Source organism: Diadema antillarum, unplaced genomic scaffold (assembly GCF_040938485.1).
Source record: "Diadema antillarum isolate AM-2024a unplaced genomic scaffold, OU_Dant_1.0 seq00000108_RagTag, whole genome shotgun sequence".
In the NCBI taxonomy this organism is placed as follows: domain Eukaryota; kingdom Metazoa; phylum Echinodermata; class Echinoidea; order Diadematoida; family Diadematidae; genus Diadema; species Diadema antillarum.
In genome coordinates, this window is record NW_027271194.1 from 221,679 (window position 1) to 238,842 (window position 17,164).

Below are 17,164 nucleotides of genomic sequence, written 5' to 3' on the forward strand. Positions count from 1 at the left end.
TAGCATATTGTCTATGCAATTCATGGCCGACCGCCATCCCGAACGGGGAATGCTTTGGCAGATTTTATATCCTGAACAAAGAATGCTCTCTCAGAGTGCATCTCAAGCCTGAACAAGGCATGTCGAGATCACTTGCCGAGTCGTGACAGAGTTCACTAGATGAAAACAATGGCAGGTGATGGGGTTAGCAATAACATGCTCCCCTGATAGATATTGAAGCACACAAGGTGGCTAGGTCCACGCTCCGGTCTACTAATGGGTGATGAAACGAGATTATGATCTGCGGGTCTTTTCTCGGGAATACCAAGGGGGAGACCGGGTATACGTGCTGGACACCGCCACAGTCAAAGGTCAGCGTCGCAAGCTCAGCCCCTCATGGAAAGGGCCAGGAGTAGTCATCGAAAGGCTGACACCCTACCTTTACCGTGTGAAGATGGGGAATAAGATGTTTGTGACTAACCATGACGGATTGAAGGAGTGCCGGGACAGGGACATCCCTAAGGGGAGGGAGAGAGACGCTAATGTTCTCACGGAAGCAATGTTCTGCTTCTGCCGTAAACCCTATACCGGCGCATTCATGATCATGTGCGATGGGTGCCAGGAATGGTACCATAGGCGGTGTGTCCGGAAGAAGGAGCACGCATTGACAAATATTCAGAACAAGTAGAGAAACAGGGGGACAGGAAACTACGGAACGGGCATATTGGTGCGATTGGGGCAAAAAACAAAATATCTAAAGAAAATGAAGTAATGTGAGGGCTTACGATTGCAGCATGATTGGGAATTTAGATTAAAATCCCCAAGTAAAATCAGAAGCTAGAGAACATAAGAGATATTATGATTGCCTACTAGTGAAATATGTCATTTGGTTTCCTTTTTACAGAATGGCTAGCGGATTCAGACATAGGCCAACAAGGGGAAGGGGGAGGACGCCCAGGATCCTGCTCGAATGCCTGTGGGTTCAGCATCATCGGGGAGAACTATTAGACACGGTTCTGCTGGTACAGGGGCAGGGTGAGCTGAATTTCCACCGTCAGGCTGGAGTCAACTCAATCATCCGGGCCCAGTACCAGCTGGCAGCTAACGAGTTGCGGCGAATGGTGGTGGGTGCGAGCGCTGCAGCTTCAGTGTCGGCCAGTGTGTAGTTATGAGTGGATCCTGGAGAATATTCCCCACTGGATACCCTCCCACAACATGACCGGCGGACGTGCGGTTGCAGCTGCAATGGCCCTGGCGCCTCAGGAGGCCCAGGCAGCCCACCGCCTACGCCTTGCGACGCCCCCTAGGGCTGTCCCCAGGCCTTCTCAGGCAGGGAAAAGCTGCTCCTGGACCAAGGGTAAGGCACGTAAGAAAGGATGCAAGGCAGGCTCTGCCCTGGTGGGGGCAACAAGTTACCAACAGGAGGAGACATTTGCTCAAACACCTACCGGACTGTTTCCATCATCCTGGCTGTACGAGTTGGGGGGCTGATGTTCTGTATCCGACGCGGTATAACGCCCTTCGGTACCTGGCAGAGTGCACTGTCGGACGGGGTGGCCCTGACGCTCTTTTGGAGTTGGTGGTGAGAGAATGGGCAGGGCCTGCGGAATTGGTTCCTGGGGGTATGGCCGACGAGATGAGGGAAATGGGTGGGAATTTCCTGAAAGGGTCATGCAAAGACCACTGAACTCCCGTGCAGTATTATGGTATTTCTATGCTCGAAGGAAGGGTTCAATGCGGGACAGGTTGACGGTATAGTTATGACGTGACCATGGATGAACTGAGTGGTTGCACATTACCTAGGATACTAGTTAAGTGGTTCTACATGTGTTTATAATTTAATATTCTTAATAAAGAGCAGAGAGGTGACAAGAAAAATGTTCATTAATGGTTCGTTATGAGAAAGAATGCCTTGGCCAAGCATGCAGGTCAGTTGACAAAGACAGGGGTCTCAATGCGGCAGATGAGGTTGCCATGGGGATGCTGGAAGCCATAGCCTCAGAAGAGTTTGTTTGGACAGACTGTATACTGTCAAAACTAAGGCTAACATTCATTCATTTATTTATTTGTTTATTTATTTACTTATTTATTTATTCATTTATTTAATCACTGATCTTTTTACTAATTTATTTGTTTATTTATTCATTTACTTATTTATCTATTTATATAATTACTTATCTTTTTACTAATTTATTCATTTATTTACTTATTTATTCATTTGTATGGTTAATGTTTAAAAAAAATATCTGTGTGTGTTCTTTGGTTCTTTTCACAAAGCTCACAACAAGCTTCCAGAGGAAGCCCATCGAAACGTAGCATCATACATGAGTCACTCTCTTCAGACAGGAGAGACTTATTATGCAGCATCTAGGAAGACTGCTCATAAAATACAGGCACACAGAATGGTGTGCAGTCTCCTTCTGGAAAAGGTAATGTAACTTTCAGGAGCATTAACATCCTTGTCATTGGACAAATTGTCTATGTAAAGTGCAATTCCACACCATCTTTAACTATACTTATCTGCTATGACTTTAAACATTACTTTTATAAACATCTGCTATCATTGCATGCAGCAATGATGAAGTCAACACGATAACATTTCTATGGAGCTGGGTCTTCGACTCTGACATGGACAAGTTTTTAATAGAGTCGTGATTATACAAATGATGCACAGGATAGAGTGCGTTAGTGAAGGTGCGGCGCACTCAAGAGTATTGACAATGGTGCAAGTTGCACCATTGTCAATACTCTCGAGTGCGCCGCACCTTCACTAACGCCGCGAAATAATCCTGTGCATCATTTGTTTTATAAAATGGGTCTATGAGTTATTTTTCACCTACCTTTATAAAGCTCAGAAGTCAGACGTGAATTACAGTTAAGGTCCTCAAAATTCTGAATTTTTTTCATGTCACCAGGTGAAATCGCTACTTTGTGTTTAACATCTGCCTTCCCCTCTCTCTTGAGCTTTACAAGAATTGCCTTGTAAACTCTATTGCTTTTTAGAAATGTGCTTTTGTCACAAATGTCAAACAAAACCTTGTTCGTTTAGATAGTGACGCTGTACTGCATACCTGATTGTCTGAATACTACGTTTGCTGTACGATGTACCATCCTCCTTTCTTGCCCAAGCGAAAAATTTTGACAGTAGCTGATCCAAATTTTCACGGGAAATATCCGTCAATGAAGTCTTGTTAAATTTCACGAAGGCCTCAAATCTTTGCCATCTGAATTTCAGAGATCGCTTCATGCTGGCCGAATCAGTTCCATTGATTAATTCATCCAATTCCTCGTCATTTAACAGTTCAAACTGCGCCTGCAACGGATCCGAGCTGGAGGCAGCCATTTTTTCGCTGGCAATCGATATCGCGATATCAACCTTTGCATATAAGCATTGCACGCAATTCAAAGGAGCCGCGCGCACAGACGATTGGCAATTTACCATAGGATAACACGCACTGCAATGGGACTAAAACTAGTCTACCTCTTTGGTTTCCTGCGACCAAGACATCCCTTTTTACTCCTCATCAAAGACTTCACAGATTATTGCAACATCTCCCCGAACTCTCCTGACTGTTCATATAATACTATCTAATAATTATCTCAATCGCCATGGCAACATGTAACTTTAATTCAACTGCCTTATTTTTATTATAATACTTACAGTTCAAAGTAATTACATTTTCCTTTTGTGTAGATCTATTAAACTTGACGAGTGTATAGTAAAGTTGTTTATAACCCAAGAGTGTATCAGACTTATTTCTGATCCAAACATAATCATCAAATCCTTATTTTCTTGTCATTGATTTCAAACTAATATAATCTCAAGTTTCTGATAAGAAATTCACCGAAGAGTTTAATGTTTCATTTTTCAAGTGATAAAAGAACATAATTCATCATTTAATCGATTCCTTTTGTTTACATTTGTCTATGTGTTGTCTCAACCGATACCTTATATAAAGTAAGTTTTTGGAGGTAATACATGCAAGAATATATTTTGAATAGAACATATAGGTAATTCAAATCCTCCACAACATTGATTGTATTTTATAGCAGTATCATTATGGATCTATTCATTAAATTGTGATGTGACTGGTGTCAGTACAGAACAGTTTGAAGGATTACTGTAATGGATTCTGCTACTAGATGTGGTACATATGAAGGTTGTGCCACCAAAGGCGAAGGATGATCTACAGGTGCCATGGACCAGACTGAACAAAGAATGTTTTGTTAAGAATAAGCCTGTATAGGTCATCAACAAAGGAGGAAGAATCTTGAGGCTGCGTTGCTAAGGAGAAAGAGTATAATACTAGAAATTTTATCGGATCTACAGAACCATTACACTCACCAAATAGTATTGGGCATTAGTGCCAGTTTAAAATCCCATGAGAGATGGTGAAGTGGTCGATTACAAGCAGAGGAAAGTGATATCATTTTAGTGAAGAGGTAAACTTGGCGCAGGCGCTTAAGTTTGAAAGGGTTTGGAAGGATATGGAGAAACTGTCTTAATCACTAGGATTAAATTGTTTGGAAGACTGACAAATATGTGTAACCGGCCACTCCGAGCACAGCAATGGAATAGAATGCTAGATAGAGGAGTTCTAAAGCAACAAGCCCAAATGTTGATGCAATATTATTAACATAGATGATTTTAGTTTTAGATCATATGAGTCACACAGAGTAGAGTCATTTACGGCGCTCTTATTATTTATGATATTTTGCCTTAAAAGGCAAAATAGAATAGCCACTAAGAGGAGTAAGACTCTGATATTGTACTACAAAACTATAAATATGTTCATTGAAGCACACTTGCACTGAATTGAGATAACCTCAAATTTTCAGTTTCCAAACAGCATTCCAAAAGCATCAAAAGTGAGCTGACATGAAACTCATCCAAGAAAGTCCCAGCATTTCCAACCCTGAACAGTTACAATGTTGAGAAAGTTTTCTTGGATTGCATGATGTACTTTATAACGTGACGTTGGGCAAAAATACTCTGAAAGTGACAATGAAGAAAATCAGCGAGAATGCAGGATGCTCCAAACTGTACACAAATCATTCTCTCTGTGCCTCAAGCAACACCATCCTACATCAAGCAGGATATTCTTCACGCCATATCATGACTGCTTCTGGCCATCAGTCATAAATGTCCATAAAGAGCTATCCCCGCACAAGTGATCAACACAAAGTGGACATGTCCATCACATTTTCTTTGGTATTCAAATTGAACAAAGGTGTGAATCAGACTCTGTGCCTGTGCCCAGTAATGTCAATCATGATCAACCTCCATCATCTGACAATTGGAATGGTTTGTTCAATGACATGGATGATTCATTCACCAACAGTCTACTGGAGAGAGCTCTCAGTGTTATCCCTTCCTCTTATCCCTACAAGATGTAGCAAATCAAGTTGCTCTTCCTACTTCTAGTACTAGTAATGGATTGACCAGTACTGTTGATGTTACATCTGCTGCTCACCGTAATGTGTCGCTGAATCTGTTAGACAGACAGTTGATCGTACTTATTTAACTTCCACGGATGCGTCGTAATCATCTACAACAGACATCTCCCGGCCTAGACTCTCTAACACCAACAACTGAAATATGTCTGCCGTAGACATTGTTAATGTGTTCAACATTAGGTTTTCCACTTTTCATTGTCGTGATTTTTGGATTCACCAAATATATATGCAGTAGACTCTTAACTTCTCTAGGCTCTAGTCCAGATAATTGTAAACGTGTTCAAATTAAACTTCAAGTTTTCCAGCTTTCATCATTGAATTTCAACAAAAGAGGGACGGAATTGACTTTGAGTGACTTGGCAATATGAACAAATAGTGAGTTGATACATGTACAATAAGGCCCCCCCAAAAAATCGTTGTATTGGCGTAACCCGCCCGACCCTAAAAAAAACCCCGACCCTGAACTTTTCCGAAAAAAAAAGAGGAAATACATCGTTTTTACCGAGAGAGGGTGCGATACGGGTTTGCGAATTATCAAAAACAACAACAACAACAGCTGGTGTCGGAAAATGGCCGCGCAGTACAGCGTATCAGCGACTGGCAAGTCCGGTTCGAAGATTTTATTTAACATTATTCGGAGAATCGATTTGTCTGTGGCGCTGGGTGATTTAGCCCAGGAATTTGTTCGTTCGTATTCTGACCGGTATGTCGTGACGGCTTTTAAACTGGTGATATAACAAACTTTGGATGCAACAGACCCTCTCTATCAAATGGGGTTTTGTTAAATATGAGTTTTACACGTAAAATACAGGTAGCAAAAAAACAAAATCCGCCCATCTGACCCTATTTGAAAATCTCATGTTACGCCAATACAACATTTTTTTTTTTTTTGCCTAAGTTAATATAGATCCATGGCAAGGTCTGAAATCCAGAATTGAACTTGTCAGATTCAAAACTAGAGACCAAATGACATGGGGTAGAATTTTCCTTGTTCCATTATATGAAATTAGTAGTGCTACTTGGGCTTATTTCAAAAGTAGTTATTCAAAGCCCCAAGAGGTGACCAGGAATGGCTTTTCATGAGAAAGGATGTCCTGATAGGGCAAGTCAGTCAATGACAAGGACACAATTTCAATGTCCCAGACTTGCTTGTCAAGCAAATGTTGGATTATGGCACTAGGAAATATTTGTGGGACAGATGGTACAAAGCAAAAAATGGCAATTACATCATGAAGTTGTCAAACCAGCATTGACTGAAAGCTCAAGTGACCGAAAATAATTTCACCATGAACAGAAAGTGAATGTACTGTGACGTCAGCCTCGGTATATCAATCCCTTGAGCAATTTCCTGACGTCTTTTTGTTTTTGTTTTTGTTTTTGTTTATGCTTAATCATAGCTATTGATTTGTAAACAAAGCAAATTGCAAATACGATGAGGCAGAGAGCTGCAGAACGCAAATGAGCACCTACGATGCACCAAAGCCGCCCATTGATTGTAAATACACAATGATGAAACAGGCTTGTGAGGAGCTGTGCACGCAGGTGACCATTAACTGCATTAAGCATTAAGTTCATAATGCTCAGGGGGTTATCAATGAAAACATTAACAATGATTGCAGCCTTCTGTAGCTAGAGTGGAGAAGGTAACCAGCGGAGATTTCATATATTGCCTCGACAGATTCTGCAAATAAAAAAACAAATCAAGTATGGGTGCACAAACCTTCATATACTAAAGGAACAAGTCAAGCTTGCCAACTCATGATTCATTCCTCTAATATACTCCATATTTTGTGCTTTATCAGAATGATTGGGGAGTACAGTCTTTGAACTCTGCTTCCTGAGGGCCGAGGGCTCAGCTAGCCGCCGCGTTTGAGCCATGTGCTGTGGGTATTGGGGATGGTGGTGAACACTCGCGTGCACGCAAGTATGTAGATTGCGCATCCGCACACAGTGCAGCCGAGTGAATGGAACTGTCCGCTAGCTTGTACTTGCCTGACAGTATCCATTTGCCCATCAAACAATGGGGCAGTTTAAGTAAATACCAGGCCTATAAATATATCATGATTGATATTATCTAGATTTACATTTTACTTAAATAGGATATAAACCAAACATGCTATGCACTGTTTTCTGAGGTACCAGTTGCATTTATGAATTCTTCTGTGACTGGCATAACACTATTTCCTACTTATTCGCCCAAAAGAAAATAGTGCCATGCCAGTCACCTCAGAATCTATAATTTCACCTGGAACCTTTCAGTGGTCAATACTATTATAGTGTACTTATACATTTCAGTCCATTAGAGATTGCTAGTGAATAAATGTACAAATGTTATTTGGTTTACACACAGTTATGCAAGTACCAACCAGTAAGCTTAGCACAGGAATTAAGCTGATTGAGGAAATTCATGCTTATACATAAAAATAATTTGAGGATGACATCAAGGGTTGGTGATAAGTGGTAAATGGCATGTGGTATCAACAGCAATTTCTTGATTGGATGTAGAAAAGTGACATGTCTTTCATAATGGTATGTGATTAAAATGACCTCAATGAGAGACAATACGTGTGGGGATAATGGTTGCCCATGGCAATGCACAAGGAAATTACTGCTCATAATTCTAGTATAATAGCTTTTTTTGCCAAGCCATAGGCGTACTCATTCAACAATAGGATGTGTATAGTATAGTGCATCACAACCACAAAATCTTCATACACAATGACCTATATGCAGTATGTATATAGTAGATGTCAATGGAGGGTAATTACTAATATCAGAGTTGTTACTGGAATAGAGAAGTTAGTGTACGGAATTATTTGCACTAATGGACATAATTACTTCTCTTTCCTCCATGCAAAATGATTACTGGATATAAATTTATCATCCATATCCCCTTTTCCCAACATTTTCAATGTAGTCTTATTTACGTCACATAGAGAAAATTGAATTTCAGTCATGCCTGTCACACAAAGCTTTTCAACTTTCTAATCCAGAATAGCTACTGGAAAACACAGCAAACTCATATGTAGCATCTTTTTTCCTTGAAATTCCAAACTCTCATATTCGACCCTCTTACGTGTCACCTAAGGCTTGGCTCACACTGCACAGCTCTATCGACAGTGCCTTTTTTCGTCCAGACATATTCCAGATTCCATCCATTCTCTTCGACGGTGTCCCCAAGGTCCGATGAGCACACAGGCAGCCCCAAAGGCACCACATGCTGAGAAGAACTGGTAAAGCAGGCAAGGAAGCAGGAAGAGATGCCACGGAAAGAGTTGACAAACAGAAGAAATGGAAGAGCACGGACGGCTGAAATGAAGGCTAGCTGTAAGGGACAAAGCAGCAGAGAATGATGTAAAAAAAAATTTATCTTTATTGGTCCTCTTTCATTTCATCTTTATTTCATGTCACATCACTTAGTCATGCACTTAACGTAATTGAATTCAAAGATGAACATTTGATTACATGCTTATCTTCAAGTACACCTGTATCCAAATGAGACCTATTTACTCGGAAATAATTTTGCCTTTCATGTATTTATTTATCACTCCATTCATATATGTGCTAAATTATTTATTCATTTATTCATTCATTTTACTTCATCATTTATTTTTACTATGGAGCTGCATAAATGCATATTTCTTCTTTCAAATATGCCCTGGATTGTACCAACAATCTATAAATTTTCTGTCCATGTTTTTATCTGGCTTTTAAACCTATACAACAATCAATGTTAGAGTATGTTGTTTTATCAACATCATCACTGCAGGAGATCTTTGGTCCAGTATGCAACTAACAATTAAAACCATGTTGAACATGCACTTTGATTACAATGTACATAAGGCGCACCTGGTAAACTAGGGACTGCGAGCGACGGAGAGCGACACTCAGCGACGGGGACATATTGCGAGAACAATGAAGTGCGTCGCAGTATGTTTTCACTCCGTCGCTAAGCGTCGGTCAAAGCAGTACGCGCCATCATTTTGATGATACAGCGACGCTTGCCGACGCTTGCTGACACTTGCCGACACCCTCGAAAGAAGCTGTTGATTATTTCTATGTTGCGTGACCTCCGCTCACGCAAGTGTTCGTTTTAATTACGCCGACGTTTCGGGACATGGCGCTTGAGATGTAGCGAGATTTCTGAATGGTCACGGCCAGTGCTTAAATTGAATAGCGAGCGACGTGTCCAGACGCACCTCTCCAGATTACAAATGATGCTCGTGATAGCCCGACGATGAGCGACGTGTCCCGACGCTTTCCTTTGTCTCAACATTGGTTATGAGTTGATTTGCGTTTCGTTTGGCTACTGTAAAAGTGGTTTCTTTCGCGTACAGAAACTTTCGCGGTTTCCATCGGTGCCGACTTTTTCGCGTGTTTAAATTCGCGGTCGGTAATGACGGCGTTGTAACAACCCACGAGTTCAAAACGTATTTTATGGGGTGTGATCTCACTGAACGGGGAACACTTTGAAAGTAGCGATCGAAGAGGGTTTATGAAAACACATGTAGGTCTACACTTAAACGCGAATGTATGCCTTAATTAGGCAGCTCCATACATGTAAAATTTTGCATGCATGAGGTGAGATCTTTTTTTATCTGTCAAGTGACTCAAGAACTAAATACAGTGTATTACGAAGTCGTCCTATTTCTCCCGTAGGAAAAAGTCAGAATGTTTGCCTTTACTTTTGGAAATGAACAGCGGCAACAATCGGCTCCGCAAGATGCTAAAATTAATGTCAGGTGTTTCATTTTAATTTTGGAAATGAATAATGGTAATTTCGTATGATACTAAAATAAATGTCGGATGTTTGTTTATACTTTTGGAAATGAATAACGGTAAGATTCAGCTCCATACGGTGCTAAAATTGATGTCAGATATTTGATTTTGCGATCGGAAATGCATAAGGATAACATTTTGCTCCGGAAGATGCTGAAATAAATGTCGAATGTTTGCTTTGACTTTCGGAAATGATTAACAATAATATTCAACTCCGTACGATGATAATAAATAAACGCCGCATGTTTGCTTTTACTTTCGAAAGTAAATAGCAACATTTGGCTCCAGAAGATGCTAAAATAACTATCAAATGATTGCTTTTACGTTCGGAAGCGAATAGCAGTAATATTCTGCTCCATACGATGCTAAAATAATTGTCGGATGTCTGCTTTTTAAATTTCGAAATGAATAACAGTAACATTGATTCATTAAAATTGATGTTTGATGTTTGCTTTGACGTTCGGAAATGAATAACAATTATATTCAACTCCGTATACGATGATAAAATAACTGTCTGATGTTTACTTTTATGTTTGAAAGTAAATAGCAATAACATTCAGCTCCGGAAGATGCTATAAATGCTGGATGTTTAATTCAACGTTCGAAAGTAAATTAGCGATAACATTCAGCTCTGGAAGATGCTAAAGTAAATGTTGAATGATCCCTTTGACGTTTGGAAATGAATACCAATAATATTCAACGCCGTGTGATGGTGAAATAAATGCCGGATGTTTGCTTTAATGTTCGAAAACAAATATCAATAACATTCAGCTCCGGAAGATGCTAAAATAAATGTCGAATGATCCCTTTGACGTTCGGAAATGAATAACAATAATATTCAATTCCGTACTATGATCAAATGAATGTCGGATGTTTGCTTATACTTTCGAAAGTAAATAGCAATGACATTCGGCTCCGGAAGATGCTGAAATAAATGTCAGATGATTGCTTTTACGTTCGGAAGTGAGTAGAAGTAACATTCTGCTCCATACGATGCTAAAATAAATGTTGGATATTTGCTTTTACATCTCGAAATGAATAACAGTAACATTCAGCTGCGTTTGATGGGAAAGTAAATGTCTGATATCTGCCTTGACGTTAAAAATGAACAACAGTAGGCCCTACTTTTCGGCTCCGTACGATGCTAAAATAATATTGTCAGATGATTCATTTCACTTTCGGAAGTGGACAGCAGCATATAACATTCGGCTCCGTATGATAAATAAATGTCGGATGTTTGCTTTTAAATTTGGAAATGAATATCAGTAATATTCTGCTCCGTACGATGCTAAAACAATAAGAGATTGTTGCTTTTACATTAATTTTGGAAATGACTAACTGTATCAATCGGCTCAGTTAGATGCTGAAAAATAGATAGCGGATGTTTGCTTTCACGTTCGGAAATGAATAAGGATAACATTCAGCTCCCTAAGATGCTAAAATGAATGTCGGTAGTTTGCTTTTACATTTGAAAATGATTAACGGTAACATTCGGCTCCGTAAGGTGCTAAAATACTAGTAAATGTTGCATGATTGCTCTTACAATCGGAAATGAATAACGGTAACTTTCGGCTCTTTATTGTGCTAAAACGTTAATGTCGGATGTTTTAAATGTCTGCAAATGCTCCCACTTTCTCATTTCAAACGTAAGTTTTGACCACCTAAATAGGCATCAACTTTTAAGTAACTAACAGTGTGTGGGATTATTCCGAAGGTGCCTTAGTCTGAACACTCTTAATCCGGCACGAAATTTTATTTATTTATTTATTATGTATTTATTTATTTATCTATCTATCTGTTTATTTACTCATTTATCTTTTGAGTTTAACAACGATTTAATATCGACCCCCGTTTCGTTTTCGAGTCGACGATTCTTCAAAAAACTATTTTTTTCCCCCCTTGTTCGTCAATTTGGGATTTACGAGCCTTCGGAATGACTGTAACTACGTTTATTTTTTTTTTCAGTCGATTAGGGGAGGGGGGGGGGGTGATTCAGAAAATAAATATAGAAGGGAGTGAAAATCTTGAGGCAAGAAATACAAGTAAGTGAAATTCTCAGTTTGATATCGTTAATTTTTTTTGCGTGATGTGTGTATTCTGGAAAGAGTCACGTACTTATTCCGTTGGTTCGTTCCTCCGAATCTTAGCCTTCGGAATAACGAACTTTAAGTAACGAACTGTAACTTTATGTTTTGTTTTGTTTGTTTGTTTTTCAGTCGAGCAGTGGAGGGGGAAGGGTAATTCAGAAAAGAAATATATAGACGGCATCAGGGAAAATTTTGAGGCAAGAAATCAGTTTCTCAGTTTGACATTGTTAATTTCTTTGCGTGGTGGTTATTATTCCAAAAAGAGTCAGGTATGATGATACTAGGTGTATATACTTATATTCCGATGGTTCGTTCTTCCGTATCCGAAAAACGCAAATTCCATGTTTGTTACTATAGTAATCTGAAAGTGTAGTAGGGTTTGTTAATCCGAACATTTTGTGACATTCCGAAGGTTCGTTAATCTGAAAATGGGAAATACGGTTCGTTAATCTGAAAACGAATAATGTGGTCAAAAATTTGTTTTGTTATCGGATTAACAGCATTTAGAAAACCAAACCTTCCTTCGTTTTTGAATTGACGAATCTTCAAAACAGCAACACAGTTTTGTTGTTGCTTTTATTTTTTTTCGAATAACGAGACTTCGGAAATTGCAAACTTTCAAAGTAACGAACAGTTACGATTTTTTGTTAATCATTAAAGCGAGTAGTGGAGGATAATTCAGAAAAGAAACATAGACGGGAGGAATAATCTTTGATTGATGATGATGTTGGTCATGTTTCTGAATGTTTATAGAAAAAGGCTGAGTGATCTGAGTGATGGTGATGATAAGTTATACTAATGCGAGTGTAAAAGACAGCTTGCAGAACATACTTCTTTCCCTTCCGGCCCATGAATGGTGCAAAAAAAAAAAAAAAAATACATACATACACCTCACAACAAAAAGAACCACGTGCTAGCAACCTTCGTAAAGTTAAATCTAGAAGTTCATTACCAGCAAAGGGGAAAAACACAACAGTAACTGAAGCAAAGAGATTGTGTAGGCACTCTCTGGCATTTACGAGAAACTTGACACCCCACCCTTCTCCCCTCCTTGTGGAAAATTTCCACAAAACCAGGTGCCAGACCCAAGGTGCCAGACGAAAGAATGCGCGCACTGGAATAAACCGCGTGTAAATAGCCTGGAAATATCGATCGAAGAACTAGCTCATGAGTTGTCATCGCAAAGATCATGATTCTAATTATAGCCTTTCTTTTGACCGTTAGTAGAAATATCGAACAGTTTATTATTGTGTACTTAATTGAGTATTTTAAATGTTAACTGAACTACAAATTGTACAGGAAGGGATTGGTTACTCACAGAAATATACGAAAGGCCTCGTATGCCCACACAAATTCACTACGAGTATGTGATGCAGCCACTACCCGGTTAGACAGCAAAATCCTGACAATTTCACGCTCAAAACTACGTATTACTTTGGAAAATTTGAAGGAACTTCACCTACGAACTGTGAAGTTATTTGGCTATCAACATTCGTTCGTTTTTGTTTTTTGTTTTGTTTTTGTTTTTTCCTCGTTTAAAAGACATAATTTCTTCGTATGGAATGTAAACTGTTTAGCGAACATCGTTATGGCAGACTTTGTGATATCAGTCAGGGGGAAAGAAACTGGAATAGTTAAGATGTATAGAATCCAATAAATAACATGAAAAAGCCTGTAAATAACACATGACTATGTTTTATAGTAAACAATAACTGAATATACCCAAAACATTTTGCATTGAAAGAAAGATATTATTCAGAGGGGTGAAGGTTCAGATGCGAGTTTCTTCACTTTGTCTCCCTCTACAAATTAAATTTGTTAAGATCGCAACTGCTGATCTGTAAATCAACAAACATGTACATCGCGTACAGTAGCTCAGTACACGTAGTACTCGAGAATCTTTATAATCGTGCTGCTGGTACACAAGCTGGACGATACTATTACTAAGGCATACTATTATAATATGTCGTAATGTTTGTTTAGTCAATTTTTTGCGGACTAGCCAAAATTGAATCAGGGTAGTGATATGACAACAGTAAGTGAATAAAGACAATCTGAACTTACTCGTTGCCCTATTGTGATGTGGAGCGAGTTTTACCTTGCATTTTAAAAGGCGAATTTTCTTTCTGTTAGAAATCATGTACTCTCTAAAAAAAAAAATAGAGTGAAAATATTCACTCTTAAAAGAGTGAATATAAAAAAGAGTGATTTTAGAGTGAAATTGGAGTGAATTTTGAGTGAAAATGTTCGTTTTCACTCGTTTTGGAGTGACCTCAGGGATCACTCCAAAATCTTCGAGTGATCCTTGAGGTCACTCCAAAATGAGTGAAAATGAACATTTTCACTCATAATTCACTCCAATTTCACTCTAAAATCACTCTTTTTTGTATTCACTCTTTTAAGAGTGAATATTTTCACTCGATTTTTTTTAGAGAGTACTGAGTAACTGATCTCTGCAATATTAATGTACGAGTAGGCCCTTTAGCTTCTTACTTAGTCTAAACACGATTTCAGTCGATTTTGCTATTAACAGTTCAAGTTTTTGCGTTTGTAAACGGCATTCACTGGTGCTTGCTTGTTTGCTTGCTTGGTACATTTCTGTCATGCGGCTGGCAGTTCGTGACTTATAATTTCCACCTCTCTTTTACGGTCAGCAACGATTTGATAAACAAATTCATAGGGTTCATCAACAAGATGGTGCACATAACGTGATACAATGCGTATTCAGCACATTGGCGTGGTGGCGTAGAAAATTAATGAACAAGCACTAATCTGTCTTTTTTTTTTACGCATCGCACTGTGTCTTGCAAGGAAGGTGTCTCAGTGACCCCCTACACCACAGACTTTCAAGTACATTGTACAGAGTAACTTTGATCAGAGACAATTACGGCTTGCCGATTTCAAAACAGAATGTCCACGCCACGCCTCGTGTGAACAAAAGACGGATTAGGAGGCAACTCATTCACTAACTACCCAGCCCTTGTCGCTGCATAGAATTGCACTGCGTCTGGTCAGGCTTACTAGCAATTCCCTCAGAAGAAGGTGACGGGCACTCTCCACAGAACTCTAAAGAAGTTCTGTGGCACTCTCCCGTTTCGGGACAATTTTGTGACTGAAAAAAAAAAAAAAGATTTTTGGGAATGAACTGGATGATGACACATTTGCTCCTGCGATAATTGTTCTTGCATGTATTTTGTGCAGGTGAAAAAGCGTTCGAACTTTGTTTCCAGTGTCCCGTGGAAACTCGATTAGGCATAGGAGATCCTGATGTAACAAAATAATACCCGATATAACAAACTAATTACTCCGGTCCCAACGAATTCATTTTCTGTTTTGTATTGTTTATTGTGTACTGATAAAGATTACAAAGAACAAAATATGTCTGTCTCAAGATCTCGTCATAGCGAGTTGCCACGTGTTGACTTTGTATAATTTTCGCGTGGTGTTCGGTGCTGCAAACTTCGGCGAGGGCCTTTACTCATTGTTTTATTTCCGCTGTTTCTCATACCTCGTTTGGTACGATTTCTTTCGTTTAATGTCACTTTATTCGTTCCCTTTGTTTCGAAGTACCGGTATGTAAAAATTCTTTCAGGTGTCTCTCTGGTTACAGCTCGTTATTCCGAAGGTTCGTTATTCCGAAGGCTCTTTATTCCTAAGATTCGTTATTCCGAAGGTTCATTGTTCCGAATTTCAGATTCGGATTAACCAATCTTCGGAGTAACGAACCTTCGGAATAACGCCACAAACTTTCGGATTAACGAACCTTTTTCATTTTCGGAATTAACGAACCTCTAGGTATAGGGAATTTGCGTGTTTGCGTCTGATTAACGACCCTTCGGAATAACGAACCTTCGGAATAGCAAACCTTCGGAATAACGAACAGCACCCGTCTCGGTTACTGCACATGCATTTTCGTAACGGCGATTTCTCCAATTTGCTGTAGTACTGCATATTTCGAAGGAAGTTCGATCCCAGCCTCTTCGGTGTGCTGTGTGATATTTTGTAGTGTTTGTGTTGTTGTCTGAGAGGTTGTTGGTACTTTGTGATTAGTTTGCTTAGGTGTTATCTCGAGTGATGATGGTGGTCGTGTTCCTAATTTTGATACGAAAAGGGCCAAATGATCTGAGTGATGGTAATGATATTACTGATGCTGGTGTAAAAGACAGCTTGTTGAGCTACGTGTCCTCCGTCTGATTTCATTTCTCCCTCTTTCACTCTTCTTCTCTTCCCATGAATGATGGGAAAAATACATACACCTCACCTTCGTTAAGTTAAAACTAAATGTTCATTACCAGCAAAGGAAAAAAAAATAAGGGGAAAAACACGAACGGATTGTATGCGGTCGAACCTTATTTAATTTTCGAATGAACGAACCTTCGAAATAACGAAACTTCGGAATAACGCCACAAAATGTTCCGATTAACAGACCCTTTTTCATTTTCGGATTAACGAACCTCTAGGCATAGGGAATTTGTGTTTCGGCATGTTACGACACCGAGATAACAGTCCATGTGAGCACCTCTCCAAGTTTACAGCCAAGGGACTTTGAAAGCTGTCGTGCGTGTCTGTGGGTGTTAAGGTAAGTTAGTAATCGACGCTGAAAATCATCGAAGAGTCCGTCGACGTTCAATCGACGAGGGAATTGCAAACCCAACGGCTGCTTATAAGGTACCACCAAGATAGGAAAGAATGAATTTTATGAAAACAAAAACAAACGAATGAACACGACTGTGAGCACTGGTACCAAGGTATGTTGTGATACACATCGATAATAACATTTTATTGGTGATGCAGTTATGTTCCCTATCTATATACATTACCTTTTTGTCTTAATACTAGATGAATGATGATACTGTTGATTC

General features: G+C 39.4%; 1 protein-coding gene across 1 annotated transcript; it reads left to right on the top strand.

Annotated features, from left to right (window-relative positions):
• The first annotated feature begins 262 nt into the window (after positions 1–262).
• LOC139726986 (uncharacterized) lies at positions 263–667 on the top strand. Its single transcript, XM_071637971.1, has one exon. The coding sequence runs from the start codon at positions 263–265 to the stop codon at positions 665–667; it is 405 nt and encodes a 134-aa protein (XP_071494072.1).
• Positions 668–17,164: the final 16,497 nt, after the last annotated feature.